Here is a 27,902-nt window from a genome sequence, read left to right on the forward strand (position 1 = left end):
TGTTATACAAACAAATGTCACAGTTTCAAGGTACAGAGTCAGGAAGAGATGCATTTCTGCTTCTTTCCAACCCTAAAACTTTGGATTTGTTTTGCCTTAAATCTTTGAGCAAAGAAGACAATTACTTAGTTTTCATATTTACTAGGATAAATGGACAAGGCCTGTACTTTTCTATTTTTAAGACCTGTCTGAATATCCAGTACATTTCTATCAACTTTATCTTGTAAGGATAGTAAGAAGCCACCATAATCAGAGAAGACTTAAAAAATTGCAACCCACCCAGTCATACTCCACCAGACATGCGTTTTTCTTTTGGATATTAGGTATTGCTTGTTCAAAAGTAAAAAGAAATTTGCTTTCCGGGAAGGAAAGTTCTGTCTGAGAGCTAAATGCCATAGAGTTCCTATCTCTTGATAGGAAATTGACTCTTTTATGAATTAACTTCACTGTTTTCAGCTCTTTTACTAATTTTACATGCACATTTGTAATGTTCAAGGTCTGATAACTAAACCTTTGAACACCTTGTTCAGAAGGTAACATTACTTCTAATTGTTTAGTTTGTGAGAAGTACCTTTGACTACTTAAGGTGGAGCATTTTCTGGTCTCTTGCTCATGGTTGTGTTCCTGGAAACCACATTTGTGGTTCCCTGGGGGCAGCATCAAATAATCCAATAGCAGCTGTATCAACAGAGATGTGCTTGTATATTATTATCATTATTATCAGGTACACTGAGGATTGGACATTTTGCCCCAAAGTACTGACTTTGTTGTCTGGAATAGTAAGGGATTTGGCAAAGTTCAGAAAGAAACCAAAGATTTTACACTGAAAAATGCAGAAATTCTAGGGACTTCCATGGTGGTCCAGTGGCTAAGACTCCGTGTTTCCAATGCAGGGGGCCCGGGTTCAGTCCCTGGTCAGGGAACTACCACATGCCACAACTAAAGATCCCGCCTGTCACAACTAAAGATTCTGCATGCGGCAAGTGAAAGATCCCGCATGCTGCAACGAAGATCCCACGTGCCGCAACTAAGATCTGACGCAGCCAAATAAATAAATAAATATTAAAAAAAAAAAGAAAAATGGAAAAATTCTAGTTCTTCATTAATTTGGTAAAAATAATTTTATCTCATTAAATGGGGTTTTCAGTTCATTTACACATTTAATCATTTAAAAGTATGGTATTTATTAAGAAAGATTCCATTGCATTTTCTTTGTGTAATGATTACAAACAATCCTTCGAATTCTAACAGGCTGTCGTGTACATTTTGGCCAAATAGAATAGATAAACCCCAGTCTTTATCAACTATAGACCTTAATTAACTGCCTCAACAGTAGACATGACGTTTCTTTCACTTTCTGGTCCAACACTTTGGTAACCATATAGCAAAAGAACGAAATGTTTCTTGTGTGGTTACTAGTTAGTTTCTTAAACATATGAGTTTGTAGTAGCTTGGTTAAGAAATCTTTCAAATTTGATCACTGCTTTTCTGTTGAATGTGAACCCAAGTGATTACATTTTCATTTAATTCCTTTCCCTTAAGGGGGCAACACTTTGGGAAATTTATACAGTTAAACTAATATTCTTGGAATCCTATGAGTAGAGGAAGGGATTTACATTATCTTATTGAGAGAATGTAATGAGAGTAATTTATTTTCTTCAAAAACCACAAAAATGACAAAATCCTGGTTTTCTGATCCTAGTGGGATGCTCTGCCTTTTAGCCTGCTCCAAAGAATTTTAGAAATTGGCTAAGATAGGGATTTTTATTTGTACAGATTTCTTATGTATTGTATGCTAAAATTGTAAACAATGACTGGAACCATAGCTTTTGAGAATTCTGAGGGAATTAGCTATTTTTAGTAGTTATTTCCTGGCTAAAAAACAATTCATACCTTTGTGAAAGTTTTTTTTTTAAGTATTATTTTAACCATATACAAATGAAAATAAATTTATTTCATACTTACTTTTCTCCTTAAACATAGTAGACTAAACATAACTGCTTGATGATTTACTTGATAATTTATTTGATGATGTGGTATTATTTTGCTTTAATATATAATAAATACAGTGATGACGTTAGAGTTTTTTTCGTTCCTCTAACAGTTATTGAATATTCACTGTAAGACAGGTATTGTTCTAGGCATGAGATCTGTATAGTTTTGTAGTAGTATTCCCATACCTTGAATTCTTGGCCCAATTTTATGGTTTCTCCTTCTTGCCACCATCTGGCATAATGTTAAGAGCATAAGTTCTGGTACCAGACTGTTAAAATTGGAATCCTAGTTCTACTGCTTACTAGTTGTGTGACTATAAGCTATACAACCGCCCTTTGCCTCAGTTTTTACGTCTGTAAGCTAGGGCCAGTGATATAACCTGTTTCATAGGGTTATTGCAAGAATTTAAAGGCATGTGAAATGTTTGAACTGTGCTTGGCACAAAGTTAGTGCTAATTAGTCATTATCCCTACTATGAATATTACTATTACTATGACTTCTCAATGCTGTTTGCCCTGTTTCCTGTTTTTAAATTTCTTTAATCTTAGCAAACAGATAACTAAGCTTGCTAGAACTAAGTGTAAAATAAGAATAAATTGACTGTATGAAACCTGAGATTTCCTTTCAAGAAAACAAAATGTGGTGTATGCCTTGGCATTATGTCTAAGAACCTTTCTTTCTTAGACATAACCTTTAATAGGTCATACTTATAAATGAGTACTGAGGAAGGAAAAACAAATGAAATTTATCTTAATAAATGGGACTTGTCTTTCAGGGAAAAAGATCTTGAAGAAGCTTTGGAAGCAGGAGGTTGTGATCTTGAAACTTTGAGAAATATAATTCAAGGGAGACCACTGCCTGCTGATCTGAGGGCTAAAGTTTGGAAGGTAACTAGAAACTGAAACAAATAAAATGTAATGACTTAAGAATAATATTTTAGAATTTTTATTTTCAGTTGTCTTAGTTGCAGAGGTACATGCCACACTTAGAAAATTTATCAAACAGAGCAGCATGCTAAAATGTGTGTTTCTGTAGTGTTTGGTATATTTAATAATTCAGGTTTTGAAAGGCAGCGCTTTCTTTTGTAGCCATTAGAAATGATGTTTATGAAGATTGTTCACTGAAATGGGAAAATGCAACCAATGAGTAAAATAGGATATATAATTGCAGATATGGAATGATCTCAGCTATGTTTTAAAAAAAAAAGGTAGGGAGAAGAAACAGGTCTCTGGGTGTTAGAATTACAAGAGATTGTCCTTTGCTTTATTTTCTGCTTCAGCTGTTCTCTAGTACATGTGTATTATCATTTTTAAATTTTAAATTAAGATTTTTTTATGATGAAAAAAGAAGTAGTTCCCTTTGCTAAAACGTGTAAGCAAAGGATAAGATAAAAAACCATCTGTTGGGCTTCCCTGGTGGCGCAGTGGTTGAGAGTCCGCCTGCCGGTGCAGGGGACCACGGGTTCGTGCCCTGGTCCGGGAAGATCCCACATGCTCGGAGCGGCTGGGCCCGTGAGCCATGGCCGTTGAGCCTGCGCATCCGGAGCCTGTGCTCCGCAACGGGAGAGGCCACAATGGTGAGAGGCCCGCGTACCGCAAAAAAACCCCACAACCATCTGTTATCTACCACTTATAGGTAAAACACATAATAATGCCTTGGTGACACATCTTATTTTTTCCACTCTGCACATATATATGTAACAGAAATGGAATTACAACTGTATATAGCATTCTGAACGTTTTGTTATAGAAATTTAAAACACATACAAAAGTAGAGAGACTTGTTAGTGAACCCCCATTTACCCATCACTTAGCTTTAACTGTTACCAACGTTTGGCCAGTCTTGTTTGATTAGTATTCTATCCTTTCCTCCTCACCCCGCCCACTGGATTATTTTAAAGCAGATCCTTGGTAGCACACTAAAATATTTTAGTATGAAAGTCTAAAAGATAAAGACTTTTAAAATAACCATAACACTATTAAATTGAAAAGAATAGTAATTCCTTAATGTGTCCTCACATGGCTGAAGGGACAAGGGAGCTAACTGGGGTTTCTTTTATAAGGGGGCTAATCCCATTCATGAGTGCTCCACCCTCATGTCCTAATCACCTCTCAAAGGCCCTGCCTGTAATTACCAAAACATCGGGGATTAGGTTTCAACATAAATGAATTTGGGTGAGGGGACACAAACATTCAGTCTGTAGCATTAATGATGTTTGCTTGAAATAAATTTACATATATAATTATGTAAATATTTTGTGTAATTCATTTTATTCACTGGATTAACATGAAGTAGTAAAATTTGATATAGATACATTACTTTGTAATCTTTGAAGTGTGCATTATTCCTAAATTCAGGCCTCCATTATTATAGCATATTTTCCAAGAATGAGAAATAACATATGAAGCTGTTTGCTTTTTTTTATCTTTCTTCCAGATTGCTCTAAATGTTGCAGGAAAAGGAGATAGTTTGGCATCCTGGGATGGTATTTTAGACCTGCCAGAACAGAACACTATTCACAAAGATTGTCTGGAGTTTATTGGTAAGTTTAATAATTGTTTTCAAACAGTGAAAAAATTTTCAAATAATAATTTTTGGATGGAGGAGTTGCTCTTTAGTAGAATTAACTTGTTATAATTTGGGATATGTTGAATTTGTTAAGGGCTAATAAATAGCTTTAGAACTTCTTTTTTGAAATTCTTACGAAATAACGTCTAATATTTTAAGAGAGTCTGATTTTTAGTGTTTCTTTTGCATTATGTTTGATTAAACATTAACATACTTATGTTTAATTCTTCAAGTACCTTTACAGTTTTGTGGCAGTTTTAAATTGTTTTTTGGATAATTGAAGATCTGTATGATTGTATACAGTCCTCAGATTTAAGGGGGCTGTGTTCCAAAAGTTTATCTGTAAGTCGTAAGTCATGATCTGTTATAGAAAAAGTATTGTAAATCATGGGTGAATAGGTTTCCAATCACCCCACAAGGTCTTTTGAAGATTAAATTAATTTGGTTTGTATTTTTCTTTTTTAATTCATCTATAGTCCATTGGTCTTTTTGTTTCTTTCTCTGTCACATTTTAGTTAAATTATTGGCTAAATAAACTTTTATGTGCTAACCTCAACAGAAGCATTATTGCTGATGTGGGCAAAGGAAAGGGAATTTGGTGGTGGAGAATGAATCACTTTCCCTCCCCTTGACAAAGCTATAGTGGCAGCTGCCCATTATGGGGCAGATGATAATCCATTATTTGGAAAACACTTTTTTGCTTTCCAGGAATGCGGGTTATGCCTACCTTTCCTGCTTCAGATTGTCCATTCTTGTATATATCTATATGTTATATAGATACATATATATCTGTATAACATAGATATAGGTCAAGTATTATTAACTTAGTAAATACTGAATAGCTAGTGAATATGAATAAGTATAAGGAAAAATATGCTTTTATGTAGTTCTATTTTGCCCTTGACATACTCTAAATAGAGTAAGGTAGTATTGTATGTTTGTAACCCAGTATTTTGTCCAATAACTGAGCATCTAACAGGCCCTTGGTAACTTTATTTTGACACTTATTTTCTAGACCAGCTTTCAGTGCCCGAAGAGAAGGCAGCAGAATTACTTTTGGATATTGAATCTGTAATTACCTTTTATTGTAAATCACGTAACATTAAATATAGCACGTCCCTTAGCTGGATACATCTACTCAAACCGTTGGTGCATCTTCAACTGCCACGCAGCGATTTATACAACTGCTTTTATGCTATCATGAATAAGTACATTCCCAGGTAAAATATTATTTAGTTATTACACTTTTAAAAATGAATAAAGGTCTAGTTTGTTTTGAACTAAAGTTGTTAGATTTATTTTGATGGTAAAGTAAATGGTTCAAATAATTTTTAAGGTTGTTTGAATCATAATTGTTACTTGACTTTATTTTTGTGGTTATAAACATTTTTTAAAGGATTCTTTAGTTAAGAATTTATGCAATGGAATATTACTCAGCCATAAAAAGGAAAGAAATTGGGTCATTTGTAGAGACGTGGATGGACCTAGAGTCTGTCATACAGAGTGAAGTAAGTCAGAAAGAGAAAAACAAATATCGTATATTAATGCATATATGTGGAATCTAGAAAAATGGTACAGATGAACCTATTTGTAGGGCAGGAATAGAGATGCAGATGTACAGAACCGGGGGGTAAGGGGGAGTGGGATGAATTGGGAGATTTAGATTGACATATATACACTAACATGTGTAAAATAGGTAGCTAGTGGGAACCTGCTATATAGCACAGGGAGCTCAGCTCAGTGCTTTTAGATTGACGTGTATACATTAATGTGTAAAATAGATAGCTAATGGGAACCTGCTGTATAGCACAGGGATCTCAGCTTGGTGCTCTGTGATGACCTAGGTGGGTGGGATGGGGGTGAGGTGGGAGGGGGGTCCAAGAGGGAGGGGGTATATGTATACATATAGCTGTTTCACTTCGTCATACAGCAGAAGCTAACACAACATTGTAAAGCAATTATACTCCAATTTTAAAAAAAGTAATTTATGCTTCTAGGGTTTATATATGCAGTATAACTCTTCATAGTTTTTTGATTTCTTTACTTATAAAACAGTAACATAGTGTCTAAGTAAAAAGTAAAATTTTTGGAGTGCTGCTACTTTTTTTTTTTTTTTGCGGTACGCGGCCTCTCACTGTTGTGGCCTCTCCTGTTGCGGAGCACAGGCTCTGGACACGCAGGCTCAGCGGTCATGGCTCACGGGCCCAGCCACTCTGCGGCATGTGGGATCTTCCCGGACTGGGGCACAAACCCGTGTCCCCTGCATCGGCAGGCGGACTCTCAACCACTGCGCCACCAGGGAAGCCCTGGAGTGCTGCTACTTTAAATGAGGTGCTGGGGTTACAGCTTGGAATGTAGTCCTAGAAATACAGGCATTGAACAAGTAATTAGAAGTGCACTGAGTGTCAGGAAGGTGAACTATAGAGTGCTATGGGAATGTATAATGGGAGTGACCTAACTTGCCCTGGAGGTCAGGGAGGTCGCCTCTGGGAACGTGACACTTAAGTTGAGTCTAGACAGATGTGTAGGTCGTTGTGGGGGGCAGGGGAAAGGGGGTGGGTAGTAGCAGGTGTGGCACTTATGAGGAAAGAAAGAATTCTTGTAGTTCTCAGTGCTGTGGATCAGGTAGTCAGGATTTTAGAGCCAAAAGGAACTTTTGACATAATCTAGACCAGTGGTTTGGCTGCACAGTGAACCTTTGATGCACATTGGAATCATTGGGGGGAGTTCTTAAAAATTCTGATGCCCATTTACATAGCTGACTAATTAAATCACATCTCTGAGGAGGACATTGGTGCACTGATGTTTGTTTAGGTTTAGAGCTTCTCGGTTGATTGCAGTGTGCAGCTGTTCTGGAGCTTGATAGTTAAGTGACTACCATTTTTTTCTGCTTTACTGTGCGGTAACACACTATATTAGGTGTAGGTCCTTTGCGTATTTTCTCATTTAAACAGTGACCACTGTAAGGTATGTAGCTCTGATTTACAGCTGCAGAAACTGAGGCAAAGAAGGACATTAAATGACTTATTCAGGATTACACTTCTGCTGTATGACTGAGTCAGGATTTGAACCTGTTTGATTGGACACCTGTGCTTTAACTAATAAGGTTCTCCACCCTCGTTGCTTATTAGAATCAACTGAAGAACTTTTTTTTCTTTTTCTTTTATAGCTTAAAGTATCATTCACGTATTACAAAATTCATCCTTTTAGTATGTACAATTCAGTGGTTTTTAGTATGCTCACAGAGTTGTGCAACCATAGCCACAATCATTTTTAGAATGTTTCTGTCACCCCCAAAAGAAACCCCAATACTCATTAGCAGTCAACTCTCCATTTTCCCCTAATACTCTTAGCCCTAGGCAACCACTTACCTTTCTCTATGGATTTGCCTATTCTGGAGAATTTATATAAATGGAATCGTATAATATGTGGTCTTTTATGACTACCTTCTTTCACTTAGTATAGTGTTTTAAGAATTCATCCATATTATGGCATATATCAGTACTTATTTCTTTTTATTGCCAAATAATATCTCATTGTATGCACAATATAAATAAAATACCACATTTTATCTACTCATGCAACAGTTGCTGGACATTTGGATTGTTTTCACTTTTTAGCTATTATGAATAGTGCATTTGTGAACATTAGTGTACAAGTTTTTATGTGGACATGTATTTCGTTTCTTTTGGGTATGTACCTAGGAGTGGAAATGTTGAATCATATGGTAAATCCGTGTTTAACCTTTTAAGGAATTGCCAGATTTTTCTACAATAACTGCAACATTTTATATTCCCACCAGCAGTGAATGAAGATCCCAGTTTCTTTGCATCCTTGTCAACATTTTTTTAAAAAATTATAGCCAGACTGAGTGTGAAGTGGTATCTCATTATGGTTTTGATTTGCATTTCCCTGACAGCTAATGATTTTCTGCTTTTTTTCATGTGCTAAGTGACAATTTGTATATCTTCTTTGGAGAAATGTCTGTTCAGCCAAAGAACTTTTAAAACATACTGGTTCTTGAAGTTTCAACTATAAATAGACTATGTAGAGCCATGTAGGGTTTTTTTGTTTTAATTCCCAGGTGACTCTAGTGTACTCCAGAGTGGAGAACCTCTGTGCTACCTGGAAGCGATAGTGCTTCATGTTAGGAAAACAGACCCAGAGATGCCAGAATACAGGGCTAAGGTCATGGTAAAGCTGAGACTGGAATTCATATTTGGGAGTCATTCTGTTATACTAAGTCTCTCAACTGCTTATATTTTACCACCTCTTAGTGTAACAGAGCTAGTAATAGCAAGGGACATGATATTCCAGCTTTCTCTCTACAGAATGTTGGCGGTGGTAGTTACTAATAGAGGGATTGGGGTTTACATTGAGCTGTGTAACATACCGTCTTGTCAGGTTCTCCAGTTACTGTTTCCGTGAGTTCCACATGTAACACAGTACTCCAGGGTCAGTGTTAATACCCCTGCATAGGGCCCAGCCCCACAAAATGTTGCTAGAACAACTCCACTATAATATATCTTCTTATTACAGATTCAGATATAACATAGGTAGAATTCTATCAAGCACAGTGCTTTGCAGTGGAGAGTAACTTTGTAATACACAGCTATTAAATGAATAGATGCTGTTGCAATGGCTGACTCTCTGAGATGTTCCACTTTTTCTGAGGCAAACTAGGCAATTGTCCTTACAGTGTATGTCCCTACTCTGCTTACAACCTGTGTTTATGTGTTTTGTTTTAGCAGTCTGTTGCCTTGCATATGTAGAGTGGGGAAAGTATTCAGACTAAGGAGGAGGTAATCTTGCCAATATGAATCCACTTCTGTCTTTGGGCATCTGAATTACCAATTTAGGGCTTTTTCTACAAAACTTCCCTGTTATCTGCAGTATTAGAAAATGGTAGATAGAGGGTCATACCAAATCCTGGCATTGACCTTAGAGCTTAGTTTTTTGTAGAATTTATTTTTCATTATTCCCATTGGAATAGCATTTTGAAACATTCCTTATCAATGCTTTTATGTTAAAACTGACATTCATTTCATTAACTTTTTTGCATGAAGCCTTTTACCTTGTTTCAGTGTTTTTTTTTCTTTGGCCATGCCCTGTAGCATGCAGGATCCTAGTTCCCCAACCAGGGATCAGACCCCCGCCCCCTGCAGTGGAAGTGTGGAGTTCCAACCACTGGACTGCCAGGGAAGTCCTTCAGTTTTTTTATAGTTTGCTTTTTTTAGACTGTACATCTACCAAAATACCACTTGTTGAAATATTAAATTACATATGTGGAAGGGTAGTATGCATAATGGTTTAATGCCCAGTTTCTGTGTACAAGTCTTAGTTCCATCACTTCTTAGCTACATGACCTTGGGTGGGCTGCTTGACCACACCTAAGCCTCATTTTTCTCATCTGTAAAGTGAAGATGATAATAGTATCTTTCATAGTTGCCTGTAAAGATAAAATGAGGTAACTTTGTAAGGTGTCTATTATAGTGTCTGGCACATGGTATTTCCTCAATAAATACTGACTTTTATTATGATGGCCTGTGCTTTGAGCTGTTTAAATTTTTTTAAATTTTTAATGATTTATGAGACATAGGGGAACAAGGTAAGAAGTAGTACAGTTACTCAATAAGGTCAGTGTTTGGCACCTCCCAGGATTCACTCTGAGCACCTGATACCCAGGCCACTTCAACAGCTTCTAAGGCTCTGGGTCCACTATTTTGGAATGTTCATCTGTGGCCATTTCAGACTTGTACCTTTGCTGAAGGATTCCTAATTGAGTACATTAACTGTGGAGCTAACCTGAAGCCTTTCTAGGAGTTTCTTCTTATTTGGCAGGGAAGAAGGGAGCTGGACTTCCTCAGGACTCTCCAGATATCCTTTTGGGATCCAAAACTTATCAAAATAACCTAAGTGGTCCCACTGTTTTCATTGGTCCTTGTAGTCCTTTCTCCTGAGTGCTGCCTGGGTTCACCTGGAAAGACTCTGCCTAGAGTTGACTGTAGACCTGATGTTTCTACAGACTTTCTTTCAGGTCAGGTATATCAGGTGTTAGCAAGAGAGGTCTGCCCAGTTGTATCAGGCAGGCTTGCTGTTGTCAGTGCTGTGGTGTTCAGATGTTCTGGGGTAGGGAGGGGAGGTGGGTATTGCAGGAGGATCGGTTACTGACATGATCATTTCTGACCTATTAATGCAAGAAACTTTGCTTCTTTTGTTTTTTAGGGATTGTTCTCTGAAGGGGAGACCATTTCACCTTTTCCGATTACTCATCCAGTACCATGAGCCAGAGCTTTGTTCTTTTCTTGATACAAAGAAAATTACTCCAGACTCCTATGCACTCAACTGGGTAATAAAGTGAAAGTAGGAACACTTAATGAAAAATAGCTTTCTATAAAACTATAGTTAGGTGTTTTTTTTCCCCCAAGGAAGAGAAAGAAAAGCACTAAATTATAGACTATTACTATTTAAACTAAAGGAGTAAAATTATTGGCACTTCAAAAATGAATTTTTTTTGCTCTTCACTTACATTAGTTTAAATTATTTAATATGAAGTTTAGCCTTTTGTTGTTTTACAAATATATGTAAATATATGTGATATATTTACTTATGTATAATATATATATGTAATATATATAAATATATGATCTGTATCAGTTCACTTTAAAACTGTGATTAAATTGTTGATAGTATGTATAAGAATTGATATCCAATGACAAGGAAAATAACAAGATTATCAAATGATTAATATGAAAGAATATGAAGTACATCTCAGGGACTTTCCTTGTGGCGCAGTGGTTAAGAATCCCCCTGCCAATGCAGGGGACACGGGTTTGAGCCCTGGGCTGGGAAGATCCCACATGCCGCAGAGCAACCAAGCCCGTGTGCCACAACTACTGAGCCTGCGCTCTACAGCCCGCGAGGCACAACTGCTGATCCCACGCACCACAACTACTGAAGCCCACGTGCCCTAGAGCCTGTGCTCTGTGACAAAAGAATCCACCGCAATGAGAAGGTTGCGCACTGCAACAAAGAGTAGCCCCCGCTCGCTGCAACTAGGAAAAGTCCGCGTGCAGCAATGAAGACCCAACACAGCCAAAAAATAAATTAATTAATTAAAAAAATTTTAATAAAAGTACATCTCAGTACTCTGTCATTCTATATTTGTATTTTTATTTTTTTAAATTTTATTTATTTTTGGCTGCGTTGGGTCTTCATTGCTGCGCGTGGGCTTTCTCTAGTTGCGGTGAGCAGGGGCTACTCTTTGTTGCGGTGTGCGGGCTTCTCATTGCGCTGGCTTCTCTTATTGTAGAGCACTGGCTCTAGGCGCGCGGGCTTCAGTAGTTGCGGTGCGTGGGCTCAGTAGTTGTGGCGCACGGGCTTAGTTCTGCAGCATGTGGGATCTTCCCGGACCATGGCTCAAACCCGTGTCCCCTGCATTGGCAGGTGGATTCTTAACCACTGTGCCACCAGGCAAGCCCTGTATTTGTATTTTTAAATGGGAAGTTCTGTTATTTCTAGGTCAGTGGTTCTCAAACCTTTTGGTCTCAGGACCTCTTACACTCAACATTTATTGAGGAGCCACAATTTATGTAGATTATGTTGGTTAGAAATTAAGAAATTTTAACCATTTATTAATTCATTTAGAAGTAGTGATAAATCCAATACATGTTAACATAAATAGCCTATTTTTAAATGAAAATTAACTATTTTCCAAAAAGAAAATCAGAATAGTGACATTTTTAAATATTTTTGCAAATCTCAATATTTGGTTAGAGCACAGGCAGGTACGTTCTCATATCTGCTTCTCTATTGAATCTGTGATGATACCATATTTCGTGTAGCCTTTGGAAAATTCTGTTGTTCATTTGTGAGAGAATGAATATGAAAAAGGCAAAATCTAAGTATTATTATGAAAATAGCTTTGACATCACAAATACCCTGTAAATACTCTTGGGGACTTCCAGGGCTCCTCAGACCATACTTTGAGAACTGCTCTTCTAGGGTAACTTGAAGATCTTTCTAAAACAGTGATTGGGTTCTAGAAGAATATACGTATATTCAAAATTTTTAATGTATTCCTTGATCATGTCTTACCTAGCTTTTCTTCAGGAAGGATTCCATTTCTGCCACTTATTAACCATGTGATTTAATACACTTAGCCTCTGAGCTTCGATTTCTTCATCTGTAAAATGGAACTAATAATAGTACCTATCTCAGAAGGTGATGCTGAGATGAGTAATGAGGAAATGGTGACTAGAGAATCGCAACTGGTTTCAGCTCTGGCATACTAAATCTCATACTGCAGCAGCCTATTCTTTCATTCCTTCTCGGCTGCAGTCTTCTCACTTTGAGTAAAAATAATAAAATTGTAGTTTCTCTGAGATTCATATGTTGCTATTAAATCTACTTATTTGTGTTGAAGTAAGAAACTTTCTTTTAAGCATTCTGATATGTTAATAGAGATCTCTCTTGTCACATTATGCCTGGGAAATGCCATTTCTGTGACCAGAACTCTGAAGTAGTACTCAGTGCTGCTAGCAGATTTTAACTGAGTACTGAAACTACCAGTTTCACTTTGTCAATGCCCCAAGTAGTTCATTCTTGCTACTAGTATCATGTCTATGGGATGGAGTCTTTTTTTTTTTTTTTTTTAAATCATGAGATGAAACAAAATGAATTCCTAAACTTTGAGAACTCATAACTGTGAATGATGCAATGGTAGCTTTAGTTTAGCTAACTGAATTTAATGATGACCATATCTTGCTATTCTGTTTGTATTTGCATCTTCTGTATTTGTAATAGTAATTTTTAAACAGTTACAGAAAACATTAGAAGCATTATGTACTTTAAAAGCTTTGTGGTCAGCTGTAATAGCAGTTACATCAGCTGTGGAGTGTTAGGCTTTTTCTAGCCCAAACATCACCATTTACTAGCTCTGTGATGTTAGGAAGGTTATTTAATAGATGTCTGTTTTCTTACCTATAATATGGGGAGGAAAATGTCTATTTTGAAGGACTGTTGTGAGAATATTTAGAATAAGAGATATAATAAAAGATATGTGGCAGTAATTTAGCACCTGGCACAAAATATTCACTAAAAGTACGTGTTCTCATTAGCTCCCTTTAGCCATTAAGACTGTTTGAAATTTAACTTCTAGATGGAATTGTTTCTGTATCTAATAAAAATGGAATAATCTAAAAATATCACTGAATTTATGCAATTTAAAACACAGTTGGGCTCTAGAGGAACTTACACATTAACAATTCTTTTATTTGAAGTAGAAAACCATAGAGCCCCTGAAACGTTTTGAGGGACATGAATGTTGTCTCATCTGTTTCAAATGATGTACAAGTAAGATTGGGGAACAATTTGCCTTTAAATTGTCCTTACAATTTCATTTGGTGCTCTTAACTCAAATTACCATGCTTGATCCTCACAATTACCTTACAAGTTAAGTACTATAATAGTTACCCTTACAGAGCTCGTGGGGTTATTATGCTGTGGCAGATATGTGCTAGTTACTGTATATACCCTAGGTTAGAGGATGGGTAGTAGTATTCCTTTTTTTTTTTTTTTTTTTTATTAAAAACAGAAGTAGAAATGGAAGCTCTAGAGGTTAAGTGACGTACCCTAAGTTATACAGCTAGTAAGTGGCTTCATTGTGCCTTGAATCCACATGTTCTGCCTTTGGATTACATACAGTAAAGTTAAGGTACAAGTTAAATATCAGGTACAGACAGTTTGATATAATGTTATGCATTTGCCTGAATACTTTTAAAAGAACAAGTCGTTGCCAGTGGTTTATATCTCTCATTTCATTTCCTGATTACAGCTTGGAAGTCTTTTTTCCTGTTACTGTTCCATTGAAGTCACTCAGGCAATATGGGATGGATATCTACAACAAGCAGATCCATTTTTTATTTATTTCTTAATGTTAATAATCCTTGTTAATGCAAAGTAAGTATTAAGTTGACTAGATTTTTTCCTCTCTGTTCTCAGGGTGCTCTGTTGATATTTAACTCAAATTCATTTGATTCTCTTTTTACAGAGAAGTCATTTTAGCGCAGGAGTCTAACAGCAAAGAAGAAGTTATCCGTAAGTATTATTTAATGTGGAGAAAACATTTCAAGTCAGTTTTCTGAAACTCGGTTTCCTCACGTATAAATTTAGAATACTCTAGAAGAGCTCTGAGGTTCCATTCAACTCTTACACACTCTCCACGTACAGACCTTAAAGACTGTTGCCCCTGATTTGCCACCCTTGTTCATTCCTTCTATGTATTTTTCACTCTTTCAGTTCTTTTCCATATACTCTTTCTTTGGTTTCCTTGTTCAGATAAACTGCCCTCCTCTCACTCTCCCCTTCCTTCTTCCTTAATTTGCCTTTGAATACTCAGCTCTTACAAGTGTATCCGTTGTTGAAGTCTTGGTTCTTCCTTTGGGTTCTCCCCCGCTCTAGCTCCCACACAGATTTAGTTACTTGCTCTCTATAGTGCCTGGCACTTTGTACTGTGTGTGTTACAGTGTTTATCTCACTATGTTATAATGATTTATCGTCACATTTCTCAAACCAGACAAAGTTCCTTAAGTCAGGAACCATTTCTTGGTCATTTTTTATTTCCAGGGACCCTGACATTTATTATGTGTTCATTGAATAAATCACACTATTCCAATCGAGGCTAATGAATTTGATTTGATTGCTAGATACCATCATTCACTAAGAGCAGAACTGTATTAACAGTTTCAGTTCCTTTGGGGAAAATCCACTTCTCAAGCAGTTTTCAGTGCATCACTGTTGAGATTCCATTTATATAGTTCAAATGTTGAAGATAAACCAACTTTGATATGTAAATAATGTTCATTACTGTATTTTTCACAAAACTTTTTAATATTATATTTGTAATCATATTTCAGAGTTCTTGGAAAATACTCCATCCAGTTTGAATCTAGAAGATATAGAAGACCTTTTCTCTCTGGCTCAGTATTATTGCAGTAAAACACCAGCTTCATTTAGGAAGGTATCAGACAAGAAATCACCTACTTCAGTATTTCACATTTTGTGCATTGTTTTATGTTTATGTTGTATCCACTTCAGTTAAAATACTCTAGGTTGTCCTTTTCTTTTTATGTGTTACAGTTTTGTGTGATTTTTTTCACTGTAAATACTCTCCCTAATGGAGGAACAAACATTAAAAAAGATACTATACAAATATTCTAGGAACCATTTCACCTCTACTCTGATTATTATTTCTGATCATGAGACTATTGACTATAAGGTATTTCTTAAATTAATGTTTCCTTGATGTTAAAAAATACAAATATTACAAAAATCTGATGGAGGATATATAATTATGCCTTCTTTATCTGGAGTTTAGCTTTGTACAACTTTAATGCTGCTGAGCTGTCTTTTAAACAGAAAAGGGTCACTTAGCTCCATAGAGACCTAGAACCTTTCTCAGATCAGACAAGTGCTTTCCAGAGAAAGGACACCAGATTAGAAGCCCAAGTGCTGTGAGCTCCTAGAAAGTAAAACTCTAAGAAGCAGAAGCAAGTAACAGGGAGGCACAGGAGTACCATTTATGAACAATTTGTGACCTCAGGTGCTCATGAGAGCATTATTGTTTTTTTTGTTTTTTTTTTTAAGGCATTCTAGCATCATAATTGCTAGTTGGAAGTTATCATGTCACTGAAACATTAAGATGAGATTAAATTATGTTCAATATAGTGTGTTCAGGAGGCAGATAAGGGAAACCTTGTAAGAACACTTCCCTCAAAACTAATTAATTACAAAAGAGATTTATTTCTAGGGACTAGTTTCAGCTATTTTAATAATTGCCTTATGTAGATCACCTCATTTCCCAACAGTGTTGACTAAGTTAGATGGTGGGGTAGTGGTTATGATACTGGATGAAAAAGAAGTCTTATCCTTTTCTTTCCAGTCTTTTAAGAGAATAGCTTTTATTCTTCAGACGTAAATAATCTGCACTAGCAGTTGCCAGTTAGAGCAGGTTTTAGCAGCATATTACACAATTTATGCCATGTTTTTGTTTTCATTTTATTAAAATATAAAAAGTTGTGAGTAACCATTTAAAAATTTACTATTTAAATATAGGTGATAATATAGAAAATAGCTGTGTAGAATGTGTTATTTTTTCTTAGTCTTTCATTTTGTGTGAAATCTAATGGGGACTTTGTATGCAGACTTTTTGTAGCTTTTAGCCTGTAAGATATGAAAGGATATGTTAAATCACATGACTCAAAGATGTTATGTAATTATTTCACCTTTTGTCTTGGTCTGTTGAGAATAGTTTTAGGAAGAAAGTTTGATTTTATTTTTTCTGCATAATGTTTCAAAAGCTCCTCTTCACACAGGATAATCACCATCTCTTTGGTAGTACTTTGTTGGGAATTAAGGATGATGATGCAGATTTGAGTCAGGTACTTTGTCTGGCCATCTCCGTGTCAGAGATCCTTCAAGCAAATCAGCTTCAAGGGGTAAGTAAAAAAAAAAAACCCCACTGTTTATCAGAAGACTATCCCCTTTAAATGCAAGGAATCAACATTTCCTCCCTGTTTGTTGATTCTCACAAAATTAATTTACTATAACAATGTAGTTGTTTTGCTTTTTTTGAATGATTAATGTGTTAAATCTTCTGTCCATATGCTCATTTTTAAACTGCCAGCTTGCGTGTTATTTTACTTGTCAACAACTAATTAATTTTGACACCAAATTTTTGTAAATTGCCAAATCTTTTTTCATATTTTAGCAAAGCAACTGAATGTTATATAAAGTACTTAAAAGGGTGGATTTAACAGTTAAATTCTGGATACTTATACAGCTAATTGAATTACATGGTTTAATGCCAAAAGGCATGTTACAAAGGAGAATTGAGGATATACCATGGTTTTCTGTCTGTTGCTGTCTTCATGAAAATCTTTTTGCTAACAGTGCAACAGTTAACCGTGTGTGGAAGGTTGGATGTATTTCGAAGATGGAGAGAAGAGGAACGGACATGGAAAGACAGGCCTTTTACAGTAGATCTTTTTAAAACAAGCATTTCACATATTTTTCTTATTAGAACTATTACTTAAAAACAAATCAGAGCATGTAATCTAGTTTAAAGAGACCCATGTGAACTTCTTCAGTTCAGACTGGCACTGGAGAACCTCCTCTCACCCCCAAAAGACATTTATTTAATCCTTATGTGAATTGCATTGTTGATAAGTGTGTGGGCTTATTTTCAGAAACAGGAATTGTATCTACATCTGTGTTTATTTTCAGAAACAGGAATTGTATCTACATCTGTGTTTATAACTACATAGTGTTTTTAAAAGTGTTTAACATGATAGATATTAAATTATTAAATTCCAGTATAATTAGTTTTATAGCTCAAACTAACATTCTTCTGCTACATATTTTAAGACTTTCTAGTCAAGAACAAACAGTATATACAGAGTATTTTAACTATTTAAAATGAATAAAACTATTTAAGATCTTGAGGTTATTTTCTTGAGTCTGTATGGGTCCTCCTATGTGAGATCCATTTCTAATCTATCTGTTTCCCCTTCTTTGATTAATTGTTAATATTATATTGTGTAAAATGTGACCCTCATGGCAGGTTTTATTTTGTCAAATGTTTCCCTTTTAGGAAGGAGTCCGGTTCTTTGTGGTGGATTGCCGTCCTGCAGAACAGTATAATGCTGGGCATTTATCAACTGCTTTCCACTTAGATTCAGATCTGGTTAGTATAAATGCTGATTAAAAATTTTTAAAAAGTAAGAGAAGAAATGGATTTCTTTTCTTTAGGCCATAAATAAATACACATGTACCAGATTGGGGATGTTTTTCTTTCTGCTTAAGGAAGGAGTCTCTGCCCTTATAAAAGTGTTGCCTCAGGTTTCCTTTTCACCTAGGACACCCTTTTGGCATCATAAAGGGTAGATGAAAGCACTGTTAACTATGGCTTACTGTTGCTTACCATTGTTATGTCAGTAAATTCTAAACTTCTTACTGTGAGCTACCTGATGTAGCACTCAGCATAGTGTCTTGCACTTAGTAAGTACTCTGTGAATATTAGCTCTTTTTATGATTGGGTAATTAGTCTATAAGCCTTTTTTTCCATCATGAGTACTTATGCATATAATAAAGTAATATTTAATAAGGGTGGTATCTGGTGTATAGGGGCTCAGTTGTTCAGATTGCTGTCCTAGGGTCACTTGAATTGAAGGACTAGATGAAGTAGATAATTAAATATTGTCAGAGATGCTTAGAGCATTTGGTAGGACTGGGACTGACATCATTTAAGCCCTTCTGGGGTTATTAGAGCCTCAGGGATGGAGAAGACAGAAAGAGGAATAACTTCTTTTGCTGACTATTCTATCTGCCCTTCTTCCCAACTTGTCTGAAAAAGTTGATGCTGAAGCTGAAAGGGCATGTTGAAAGGTCTAGGTGGTATCAAGCGGAAACTCATGGAAAATGGAGGTGAAACAACCCGGAGAGTTTGGGGTGCTATAGGTGAAGAAGGCAGTCCTAACTTGTTTGCATCCTAAAAGTGAACTCCGTGCCTTTCTCTTCCTTGATTCATCTAGGAAGACCTAAATGGTCCTTCTTTTATGCTTATTTTTAAAATTTATTCATCATTAATAACTTGATTATTCTTAAAAAACTCAAAGGATGTCTCCAGAGTTGACAATTACTCTCAGTTTGTTTAATCATCCAGACCTTTAATATGTATTTACATATTTCTTATTCACTTTTTTTTTTTCCACTTGATTTTTCACTTAACAGTTCACTCGCATTTTCACTTAACAGTTTTTTGGAGATCTTTTCATTTTAGTACATTGTTTTTAACGGCTGTATAGTGGTCCATGGTACAGATATACCATAATTTATTGCCTGATTGTTGTACATCTAGAATGTTTTCAGTTTTCTTGTAATAAAACAATGCTATAGTTAACATCCATATATATATTTTGTGGACTTGTGCAAATATTTCTGTAAAATAGACCCCTACAAGTAAAATTTTGGGGTTGAGAGTTGTGGGCATATACAACATTACTAGAATCTGCCGTATTGCCCTTTAGAAAGGCTGAATCAATTGATACTTTACAACTCTAAGTGAGAATGATTGTTTCATACCATCAGCATTATTGGACATTACCAATTTTTTATTTTACAAGAATGATGGTCATTCTTGTTATTACTAGTGATGTTGTGCATCTTTTTTCAAGTGTGCTGTTAATTTGTATTTTTTTTATCAATGCAAATTGCTTTTCTATGGTTTGTCCATTTTTCTATTGGATTTTCACTGTGCTTTTTTTTTTTTTTTGGCGGTACACGGGCCTCTCACTGTTGTGGCCTCTCGCGCTGCGGAGCACAGGCTCCGGACACGCAGGCTCAACAGCCATGGCTCACGGGCCCAGCTGCTCCGCGGCATGTGGGATCTTCCCAGACCGGGCCACAAACTCGTGTCCCCTGCATCGGCAGACGGACTCTCAACCACTGCGCCACCACTGTGGAAGCCCCACTGTGCTTTTTATGAACAGTTTTTTGAACAAATTTTTGTATTTATTGGCATACTTGTTTTCTTAAGGGTAGGAAATCAATTTTTTCATCCTCGTATCTCTAGTATCTAGAGTAGTGCTGATGAATAAATGGCTTTTACTATTTCTGACTGTCCTCTAAGAAATTCATGGTTTGCCATGTAAGTGGAAACTAAAAAATATAGCTTGTTTCAATGTATTGTTTTTGTCAGGGACCCTTCCACTCAGTGTTAAACTTTTCTTGTCATGATACCTAAAGACACTGAAGCTTAGAAAACAAACAGCAAAAACAATTTTTTTTGTCTAGTAAAGTATTTTCTTTGCATAATTTAATCTTTCTGTGAATTTTCAACTTTTGTTTTCTGATGTATTATAGGTACATTTATACACATTTCTTTTATCCCAGGGATTTTATTTATAAGAGCCTTTGTTTGGGGAATTCCCTGGTAGTCCAGTGGTTAAGACTCTGCACTTTCATTGCTGAGGGCCTGGGTTTGATCCCTGGCGGGGGAACTAAGATCCCACAAACTGCGTGGTGTGACCAAAACAAACAAAAAAAGGCTTTATTTTCATGGTGGCAATTTAAACATTGTTTTTTTTTTCCCGCCCTGGGAAAATATTTTGTTTTGCAAATGTATAAGAAACACAGGCTTGCCACATTAAAAAATTTTTTAATTGTCTAGATGCTCCAGAATCCGTCTGAGTTTGCACAGTCAGTAAAATCCCTGCTGGAAGCACAGAAGCAGTCCATTGAGTCTGGCTCCATCGCTGGTGGGGAGCACCTCTGTTTCATGGGCAGTGGCAGAGAGGAAGAAGACATGTATATGAACATGGTCCTGGCACACTTTTTACAGGTATGCCGGCAGATTATTTCAGTTTTCCTTGGTTACTGCTATCACCTTTAAGAAATTCTCCTAGGTAATTTTGTGCTGTTGTCTACCTTGTCAAATTTATCTGTTTTGTTTTTTTTTTTAACACTTTATTGGTTTTGTGTCTTGCCAACAAAGGTCTTCTCCCCCAGATTTTTCTTGCGTGCTTATGTGTTATACTTTTATGTTTAAATCTTGGCCCACCTGGAATTATTTTTGTGTAAGAAGTGAGGTAGGAATCAAAAAAAATTTTTTCCCCAAATAGCTAACCAGTTGTGCTGTCAATATGAAATACTACCTTTTTAATATACTGAATTCCTCAATGAATCAGGGTCTATTGCTGGATTATTCTTTTGCATTGTTCTCTATGCCTGTTCATGCCTCAACTTTTTACAGTTGCTATATAATTCATTTTAATATCTTCACTTTGAAATTGAATAAATGTACATGTATATGTACTCATGACACTTAGCCACCTTTCCTTTTTGTGTTTAAATGTTGTCTTCAGCACAACTAATTTGTATCAGCGATTTTATGCAACCTGTCCCCTCTACCTTTTCTACAAAGCCTCACTCAGTGATGGCTCTTTCTTTATAAAAATGGTTGTTTATTAGGTATTCTTTGGTAGTTTATACATTAAAGTCCTCATTTTGTGTGGCCCTGAACTATGGAATCAGGAAGACAATAGGAATGCTATTACAGAAGCCACTCAATTTACATCCACTTTACTGGGAATCTGGTTTGAGAAAATTAGTCTAAAGCAGGGGTCCCCAACTCCTGGGCAACGGACGGGTACCAGTCGGTGGCCTGTTAGGAACTGCATCGCAGAGTAGGAGGTGAGCAGTGGACGAGCCAGTGAAGCTTCATCTGTATTTACAGCCGCTCCCCATCGCTCCCATTACCGCTTGAGCTCCACCTCCTGTCAGATGAGCAGCAGCATTACATTCTCATAAGAGCACAAACCCTACTGTGAACTGCGCATGCGAGGGATCTAGGTTGCGTGCTCCTTATGAGAATCTAATGCCTGGTGATCTGAGGTGGAGCTGAGGTGGTCCCACCATCCCCAGATGGGTCCATCTAGTTGCAGGAAAAGAAGCTCAGGGCTCCCACTAATTCTGCATTATGGTGAGTTGTATCATTATTTCATTATATAGTACAAAGTAATAATAATAGAAATAAAGTGCACAATGAATATAATGTGCTTGAGTCATTCTGAAATCATCCCCCACCCCACCCCCCATCTGTGGAAAAATTGTCTTCCACAAAACTGGTCCCAAGAAAGACTGGGGACCGCTGGTCTAAAGGACAATCCTTGAAAGACAAAATCAGAGAAGGAGCAAGGTATTTGGGAGAGGGATTATAAGGTAAAGTTATACTTTACTGGGGGAAAGATTTTAGAAGTTTATACAGAATAACAAAAATAGGTTCTCAAACTCATTTTACTTATAAATTTAATTGACCTATTCTAAAAATGGCCTGGTATAGGCTGTATATTGTGAAGGGTGTCAGATGGCAAGAATTTGGAATATTGTGGACTTCTATTAATAATTCGAGTTCTTAATGTGGTTTTAGAAATTCCTCCCCCCCCCCAGTTTTTATTGTGGAAAATTTCAAACAAATCCACAAGTAGGGAGAATTGAACTCTATAAATTCTTTGTAAAGACATAACCACATTATCACTATTATACTTTATTATAAAAAAAAGTAACGAGTGTTCAAGTTCCCTTGGTTTTCTCAGGATCTAAAACAGGACATTGCACTCTGGTTGGTATCTTTTAAGTCTCTTTTAATTTATAGGTTCCCTTTCCTAATTTTTTTCCTTGTATATATTTGTTTGGAAAAACTGGTTACTTTGTCTTATATTTTCCCACAATCTGGATTTTGCAGATTGCATTCGCACGGTGTTGTTTATCAGGTTCTATCCCTGGTATTTCCTGTAAACTGGTAATTAGACCTAGGGACTTGTTAGATTACTTTTGGGGGTGGGAGAGATAGGAAGTCTTGGGTATTGTGTACTTCCTCAGGAGGTAAATACTGCCCAGATATCTTTCTTTTTTGTGTCTTTGTTTGTTTATCATTGCTTAGATTCATTAATTTTTAGTAGTTTGTAAAATGTTAACATTCTGTCATTTCTTCATAATTAGCTGTAGTATTTGCTTTTGTATTTCCTTTTTATAAAAGACCCAAAATATTTTGGCAAGCTTTTAAAAACCATTCTAGTAACATCCGAAAATACAGTGTAACTGATTTTGGTTTGACTCTGTATCGCACTATTGGGACTATAATACAAGTAAAATCACAGTCTCATTAGTAGCCATGAAGTTGTCCGCTTCTTCCCACTCAAGCACCAGACCTTATAGTACACAAGATAAATGTATGTACTTCTCTGTGCCAAAGTCCAAAATGTCAAAGAAGAAATTCAGAAATTTAGTATATAACCTTATATTACATTTGTCAATGCTTATAGAGAACTATCAGAAGTTTTATAGAATTTTTTAAAATTTTATTTATTTAATTAATTTATTTTTGACTGCGTTGGGTCTTGGTTGCTGCACGCAGGTTTTCTCTAGTTGCAGTGGGTGGGGGCTACTCTTCGTTGCGGTTCGCGGGCTTCTCATTGTGGTGGCTTCTCTTGTTGCAGAGCACGCGCTCTAGAGCGCAGACTCAGTAGTTGTGGCCCACGGACTTCGTTGCTCTGTGGCATGGACCAGGGCATGGAACCCATGTCCCCTGCATTGGCAGGTGGATTCTTAACCACTGAGCCACCAGGAAAGCCCCCAGAAGTTTTAATTAAATTGCATTTGGGAATAATTTGAAATTTTATTTTCCATTTCAGAAAAACAAAGAATATGTGAGCATTGCCAGTGGAGGATTTATGGGTAAGGTTTTAATTTATTAATCCCTTTGTCCCTACTTTTCAGAGGAAATTATACTATCACTGGAGCTGATTTAGAATGACCAAATTAGTTAATGGGTACACTTTCTCTTCAGTCATTCACTATTTTCAGAAAAGGCAAAGACAACAGGACATATAGATAAAGACAAACACAATAGACAATTGCAATGAGTGAATATATAGTGGAAGACTGTTGAAGTGGATGTGTATTAATTAGCTTGTATTTGTAGAAAATGTTTTTGTACAGATGGGTGAAAAACTGCCCCACATGATTTGTTTCTGTGGAGAAGGAAGGATAGATAGGACTGGGAAACAAGAGTAGGAGGAATAATTTTCACTGTATACTCTTTGTGCTATTTGCTTTTTTGTTTGTTCTGTTTTCACTTTAGTTTTGAACTACATGAGAGTATTAGCTGCTGAAAAAATGTTGACTGAATAGAATAAAACAAACAAATAAGTTGATATTTTCAAGTCTGCAGATAATATCTGGTAATTCAGGATAGTAAAATGACAGAATCCCTACCAGCAAATATTTGAGAATATATGAAGGAGTAGGTCAGGGTAGTAAGGTTAAAAAAAGACTATCTTTTTTTCTTTTCTTTTCTTTTCTTTTTTTTTTTTTTTACAAATTATGTTATTTAAGGGTACAGATTTACAACTAGTAGATAAGTCCTGCAGTACTAAGGCACAGTATAGTGAATATAGACAATATTGTATTATAATCACCAAACTTGCAGAGACTAGATCTTAATTATTCCCACCACAAAAAAGAAATAGTAATTGTGTGACATGATAGAGGTGCAGCTGTTGCTACAGTGGAAGTCATATTACAGTATATAAATGTATCAAATCAACATTTTGTATACCTTAAACTTACACAGTGTTATATGTCAAATATATTTCAATTAAAAGATAAGGCGCCTTTCATTAGGAAAAGAGATATAAAAATATTGAACTATAATTACTAGGAAAATTAATGATAAAATCAAATTAATATTTGTTGGAGGCAATAGAATCCTGAGTTTGAATCATAAGAGTCTTATAAGGATTAAGTTCTGGCTTAATATGATTTTTTTTATGTTATGACTTAGACATTTTGATAGGTTAGGGTCTATTTCTTCTTGGTCTTTGTTGATATCAGCAAGAATTATTTCTCCTGTATATCATGGCCTGATAACTAACTACCCTTGAAGCTCATACCCAAAGTGATTTAACAAAAGGGCTTATTTAAATAAGTACTAGTGTTAAGCAAGTATTGGCCTAAGGCCCAGTGTTATTGGAAGTTCTGACAACATGATACAAAACGTCATGATACAAGACACTTTTGAGAGTCTGAAAAGTATTATTTTATAGCACAGATATCCTAGGTTTTAGGAACTTTTTTCTAAACTATGAATTATTTCTGTTCCAAGAATAATCTCTCTTTCCATAGCCGTTAATGCCTAAGACTGCTTCTTTATTATGGGAAGGATTAACTGATGTCTCCTTATAGTAAACAAAAGCCACCGTAGGTTTTCTATTAATCTTTTATGTCATAAAACCATTGCTAAGATTATCTATTAATACTTGAAGGATTACCTTCCAAAGAGGAAAACATCAAGCCTATATATATAGTTACTGTTACCCTTAGGGTCAATTAAGAAAAGTTATATGTGTATAGAGAGAGGGCTTTAGAAGGAAGAGGAAAAGGAAGGCTTCCTGTAGCCTGGGGTCTTTTAGTACTTTACAGAGGTGCTGAAAGAAATACCTGTGATTATGCCTTTGGATCCTTTTCATTCAGCTATGACATGTTTATTGTACTTCTCTGGTATTGAATCTTTCCAAAGGGTTTGATACGTCAGGATTTTTTTTTCTTCTTCCTATTTATCTTTAAGCACTGCAGCAGCACCTAGCAGACATTAATGTGGATGGACCAGAAAATGGATATGGCCATTGGATTGCTAGTACCTCAGGCTCAAGGAGCAGTGTCAGTTCTTCTCTTGATGTAAGTGTATATGTAGAATATGTCACCAGAGTGGGGTAAATGCCCAGGTGATTAACAACTAAACAGCTACCATAACAGAAATGGAGTAAAAATAATTCAAACACATGCAGTGAGGAATCATATTATTGTGAGGTTAATGAAATGGTGGGAGCAGGCCTAAACAGCTAAACTAGCCAGGAGTTCTGGTGGTCTACCTGCTGAATTCAGATTTCTCCCTCTCCAGCTGCAGCTTGGTATCACCTAGTGACAATTTTCTACTCCAGCTTAAATGTCAGTGGAGATAATTCTGAGTCCCGTGACTAGCTAGGACTCTAAAGTGAGCTAGTTCTAGGAATCTCCCAATTAGTTTGGGTCTGGAGAATACTGAGGCTCATGTTTGCATCTCCAGCATACTGTCTCTGTAGCTCTCCTCCCCACCACATACCTACATGATTAAAACTTCAGTCCACCCGTATTTGAGAATGGGCCAGGCAGAGGAAGACAGGAACCAGTTGCCAATCCCATTTTATTTGAGTTTTAGTTATTGAGGTGTACATTACTGCAGGGTTTTGCAATAGTGGGTAAATCCATTCTGTTCTACTTTGGAAATATTTGGGCAATAAGTCTTGTGTGTTTTCAGTATTTCATGTCATTTGAACTAGGTGTCATTAAATCATTTTCTTAACAAGTAATGGTCTTCATCTACCTAAAGGTCATTCTTTAAAGAAATAGAGGGAAAACTCCAGTACAGGGTGATGGTTACAAGCTTGGGCTTACCAGTCTGACTCACCTGGGTATTCAGGTTTTGTCTTCACAGTTTACTTTCTTCATGATCTCTAGCAAGATCTTTTCCACTCTGGTTTCTCCATCTGTGCAAATAGGGATGATGATAATAACACAGCTTTCTTCACAATAATGACATGAGGATTAAATGTGCAAGTGAATGTAAAGTGTAGTACCTGTCACTTATATATCTTATAGTAGTTATTATAAAATTGTAACTCATTAGATGATTAATTGAGGCTTATCTTCAGCCATGTAAGTCAAAGCAAATTATTGCCAAATTATCAGCGGATAAGTCTTCTCTGAGAATTAGGTTTTCAGCTTGATCTAGGTATCTAGGAGCTCACCATTTATTTAATAAGTATTTGCTGTTTTCATTTTAAATATCTAAATAGTATAGATGTATTATAATGTGTTCAGTTAGTCCCCTTATTGTTGAATATTTACATTGTTTCTAGTCTTTTACTATTATATACACTACTACAATTAAGTTTTGTAGTAATATATTTGCATATGACATGATTATTTCATCCTAGAAGTGAAATAACATGATCAGAAGATTACATGTCAAAATCCTTAGAATTCTGCATTATTGTCAAATTGCCCTCCAAAAAACGTTATTCTAATTTATATTCCTGTCCACAGCTTTGGATGGTCTTTGTATTGAACTTTTTATCTTCAGATTTGAAAAACAATGATTGAGGCTAAAGATAACTGTCTTAAAGATGTGTTACATTCAGAAGTACCAAAGAATTTCCACAGTCAGTTTAATTTGGTTTTGAATTTGGATATTGCAATGGGAACATGATTTTTGTGTTATTTCGTTAATGACTTCTCTTAAAAATAAGAATAATACATGTTCATTGTAGCATCATATATAAATATGAAAAATATAAAGAAATCAAAATTATTTATAACCCAACCATGGATAACAGCTATTCATAGTTTGAAATATTTTCTTTAAATCTTTTATAATGCATTTTTTTTTTAGTATTTTATTTTAAAAGTAGTGATGAGAGTGTACATACAGTTTTATTTTCTGCTTTCTCATTGAACATACGAGCATTTTCTAGTATTTTTAAATGCTTTTTTTTTTTTTTTTTTTTTTAGTATCAGTATAGTTTTCCACCAAATAGTTCCTAAATCCTAGGGCATTTTCTGATTATTTCCTCCCCATAAATTCTGAAGAAGAATTAATAAGCAGAAGATAGGCACATTTTAAAACTTTTGACATCTACTACCAGCTTCCCCTGTAGGGTATAAAGGAGCAACGCAAGAATTAT

At 35.9% G+C, this 27,902-nt stretch overlaps 1 protein-coding gene across 2 annotated transcripts in view; it reads left to right on the top strand.

Annotated features, from left to right (window-relative positions):
* TBC1D23 (TBC1 domain family member 23) overlaps positions 1–27,902 on the top strand; it is a 63,704-nt gene that overhangs the window by 22,989 nt on the left and 12,813 nt on the right. For both annotated transcript variants that reach the window (XM_029213792.1, XM_029213791.1), the window contains exons 2-13: positions 2,771–2,882; positions 4,432–4,537; positions 5,579–5,783; positions 10,789–10,912; positions 14,399–14,523; positions 14,615–14,661; positions 15,480–15,583; positions 16,938–17,060; positions 18,215–18,307; positions 20,792–20,962; positions 23,814–23,856; positions 25,748–25,857. In XM_029213792.1, coding sequence (XP_029069625.1) covers positions 2,771–2,882; positions 4,432–4,537; positions 5,579–5,783; positions 10,789–10,912; positions 14,399–14,523; positions 14,615–14,661; positions 15,480–15,583; positions 16,938–17,060; positions 18,215–18,307; positions 20,792–20,962; positions 23,814–23,856; positions 25,748–25,857 — 1,363 coding nt within the window. The remainder of the gene's footprint in view (positions 1–2,770; positions 2,883–4,431; positions 4,538–5,578; positions 5,784–10,788; positions 10,913–14,398; positions 14,524–14,614; positions 14,662–15,479; positions 15,584–16,937; positions 17,061–18,214; positions 18,308–20,791; positions 20,963–23,813; positions 23,857–25,747; positions 25,858–27,902) is intronic.

This window comes from Monodon monoceros, unplaced genomic scaffold (assembly GCF_005190385.1).
Source record: "Monodon monoceros isolate NGI ecotype Baffin Bay Population unplaced genomic scaffold, NGI_Narwhal_1 Super_Scaffold_11, whole genome shotgun sequence".
In the NCBI taxonomy this organism is placed as follows: domain Eukaryota; kingdom Metazoa; phylum Chordata; class Mammalia; order Artiodactyla; family Monodontidae; genus Monodon; species Monodon monoceros.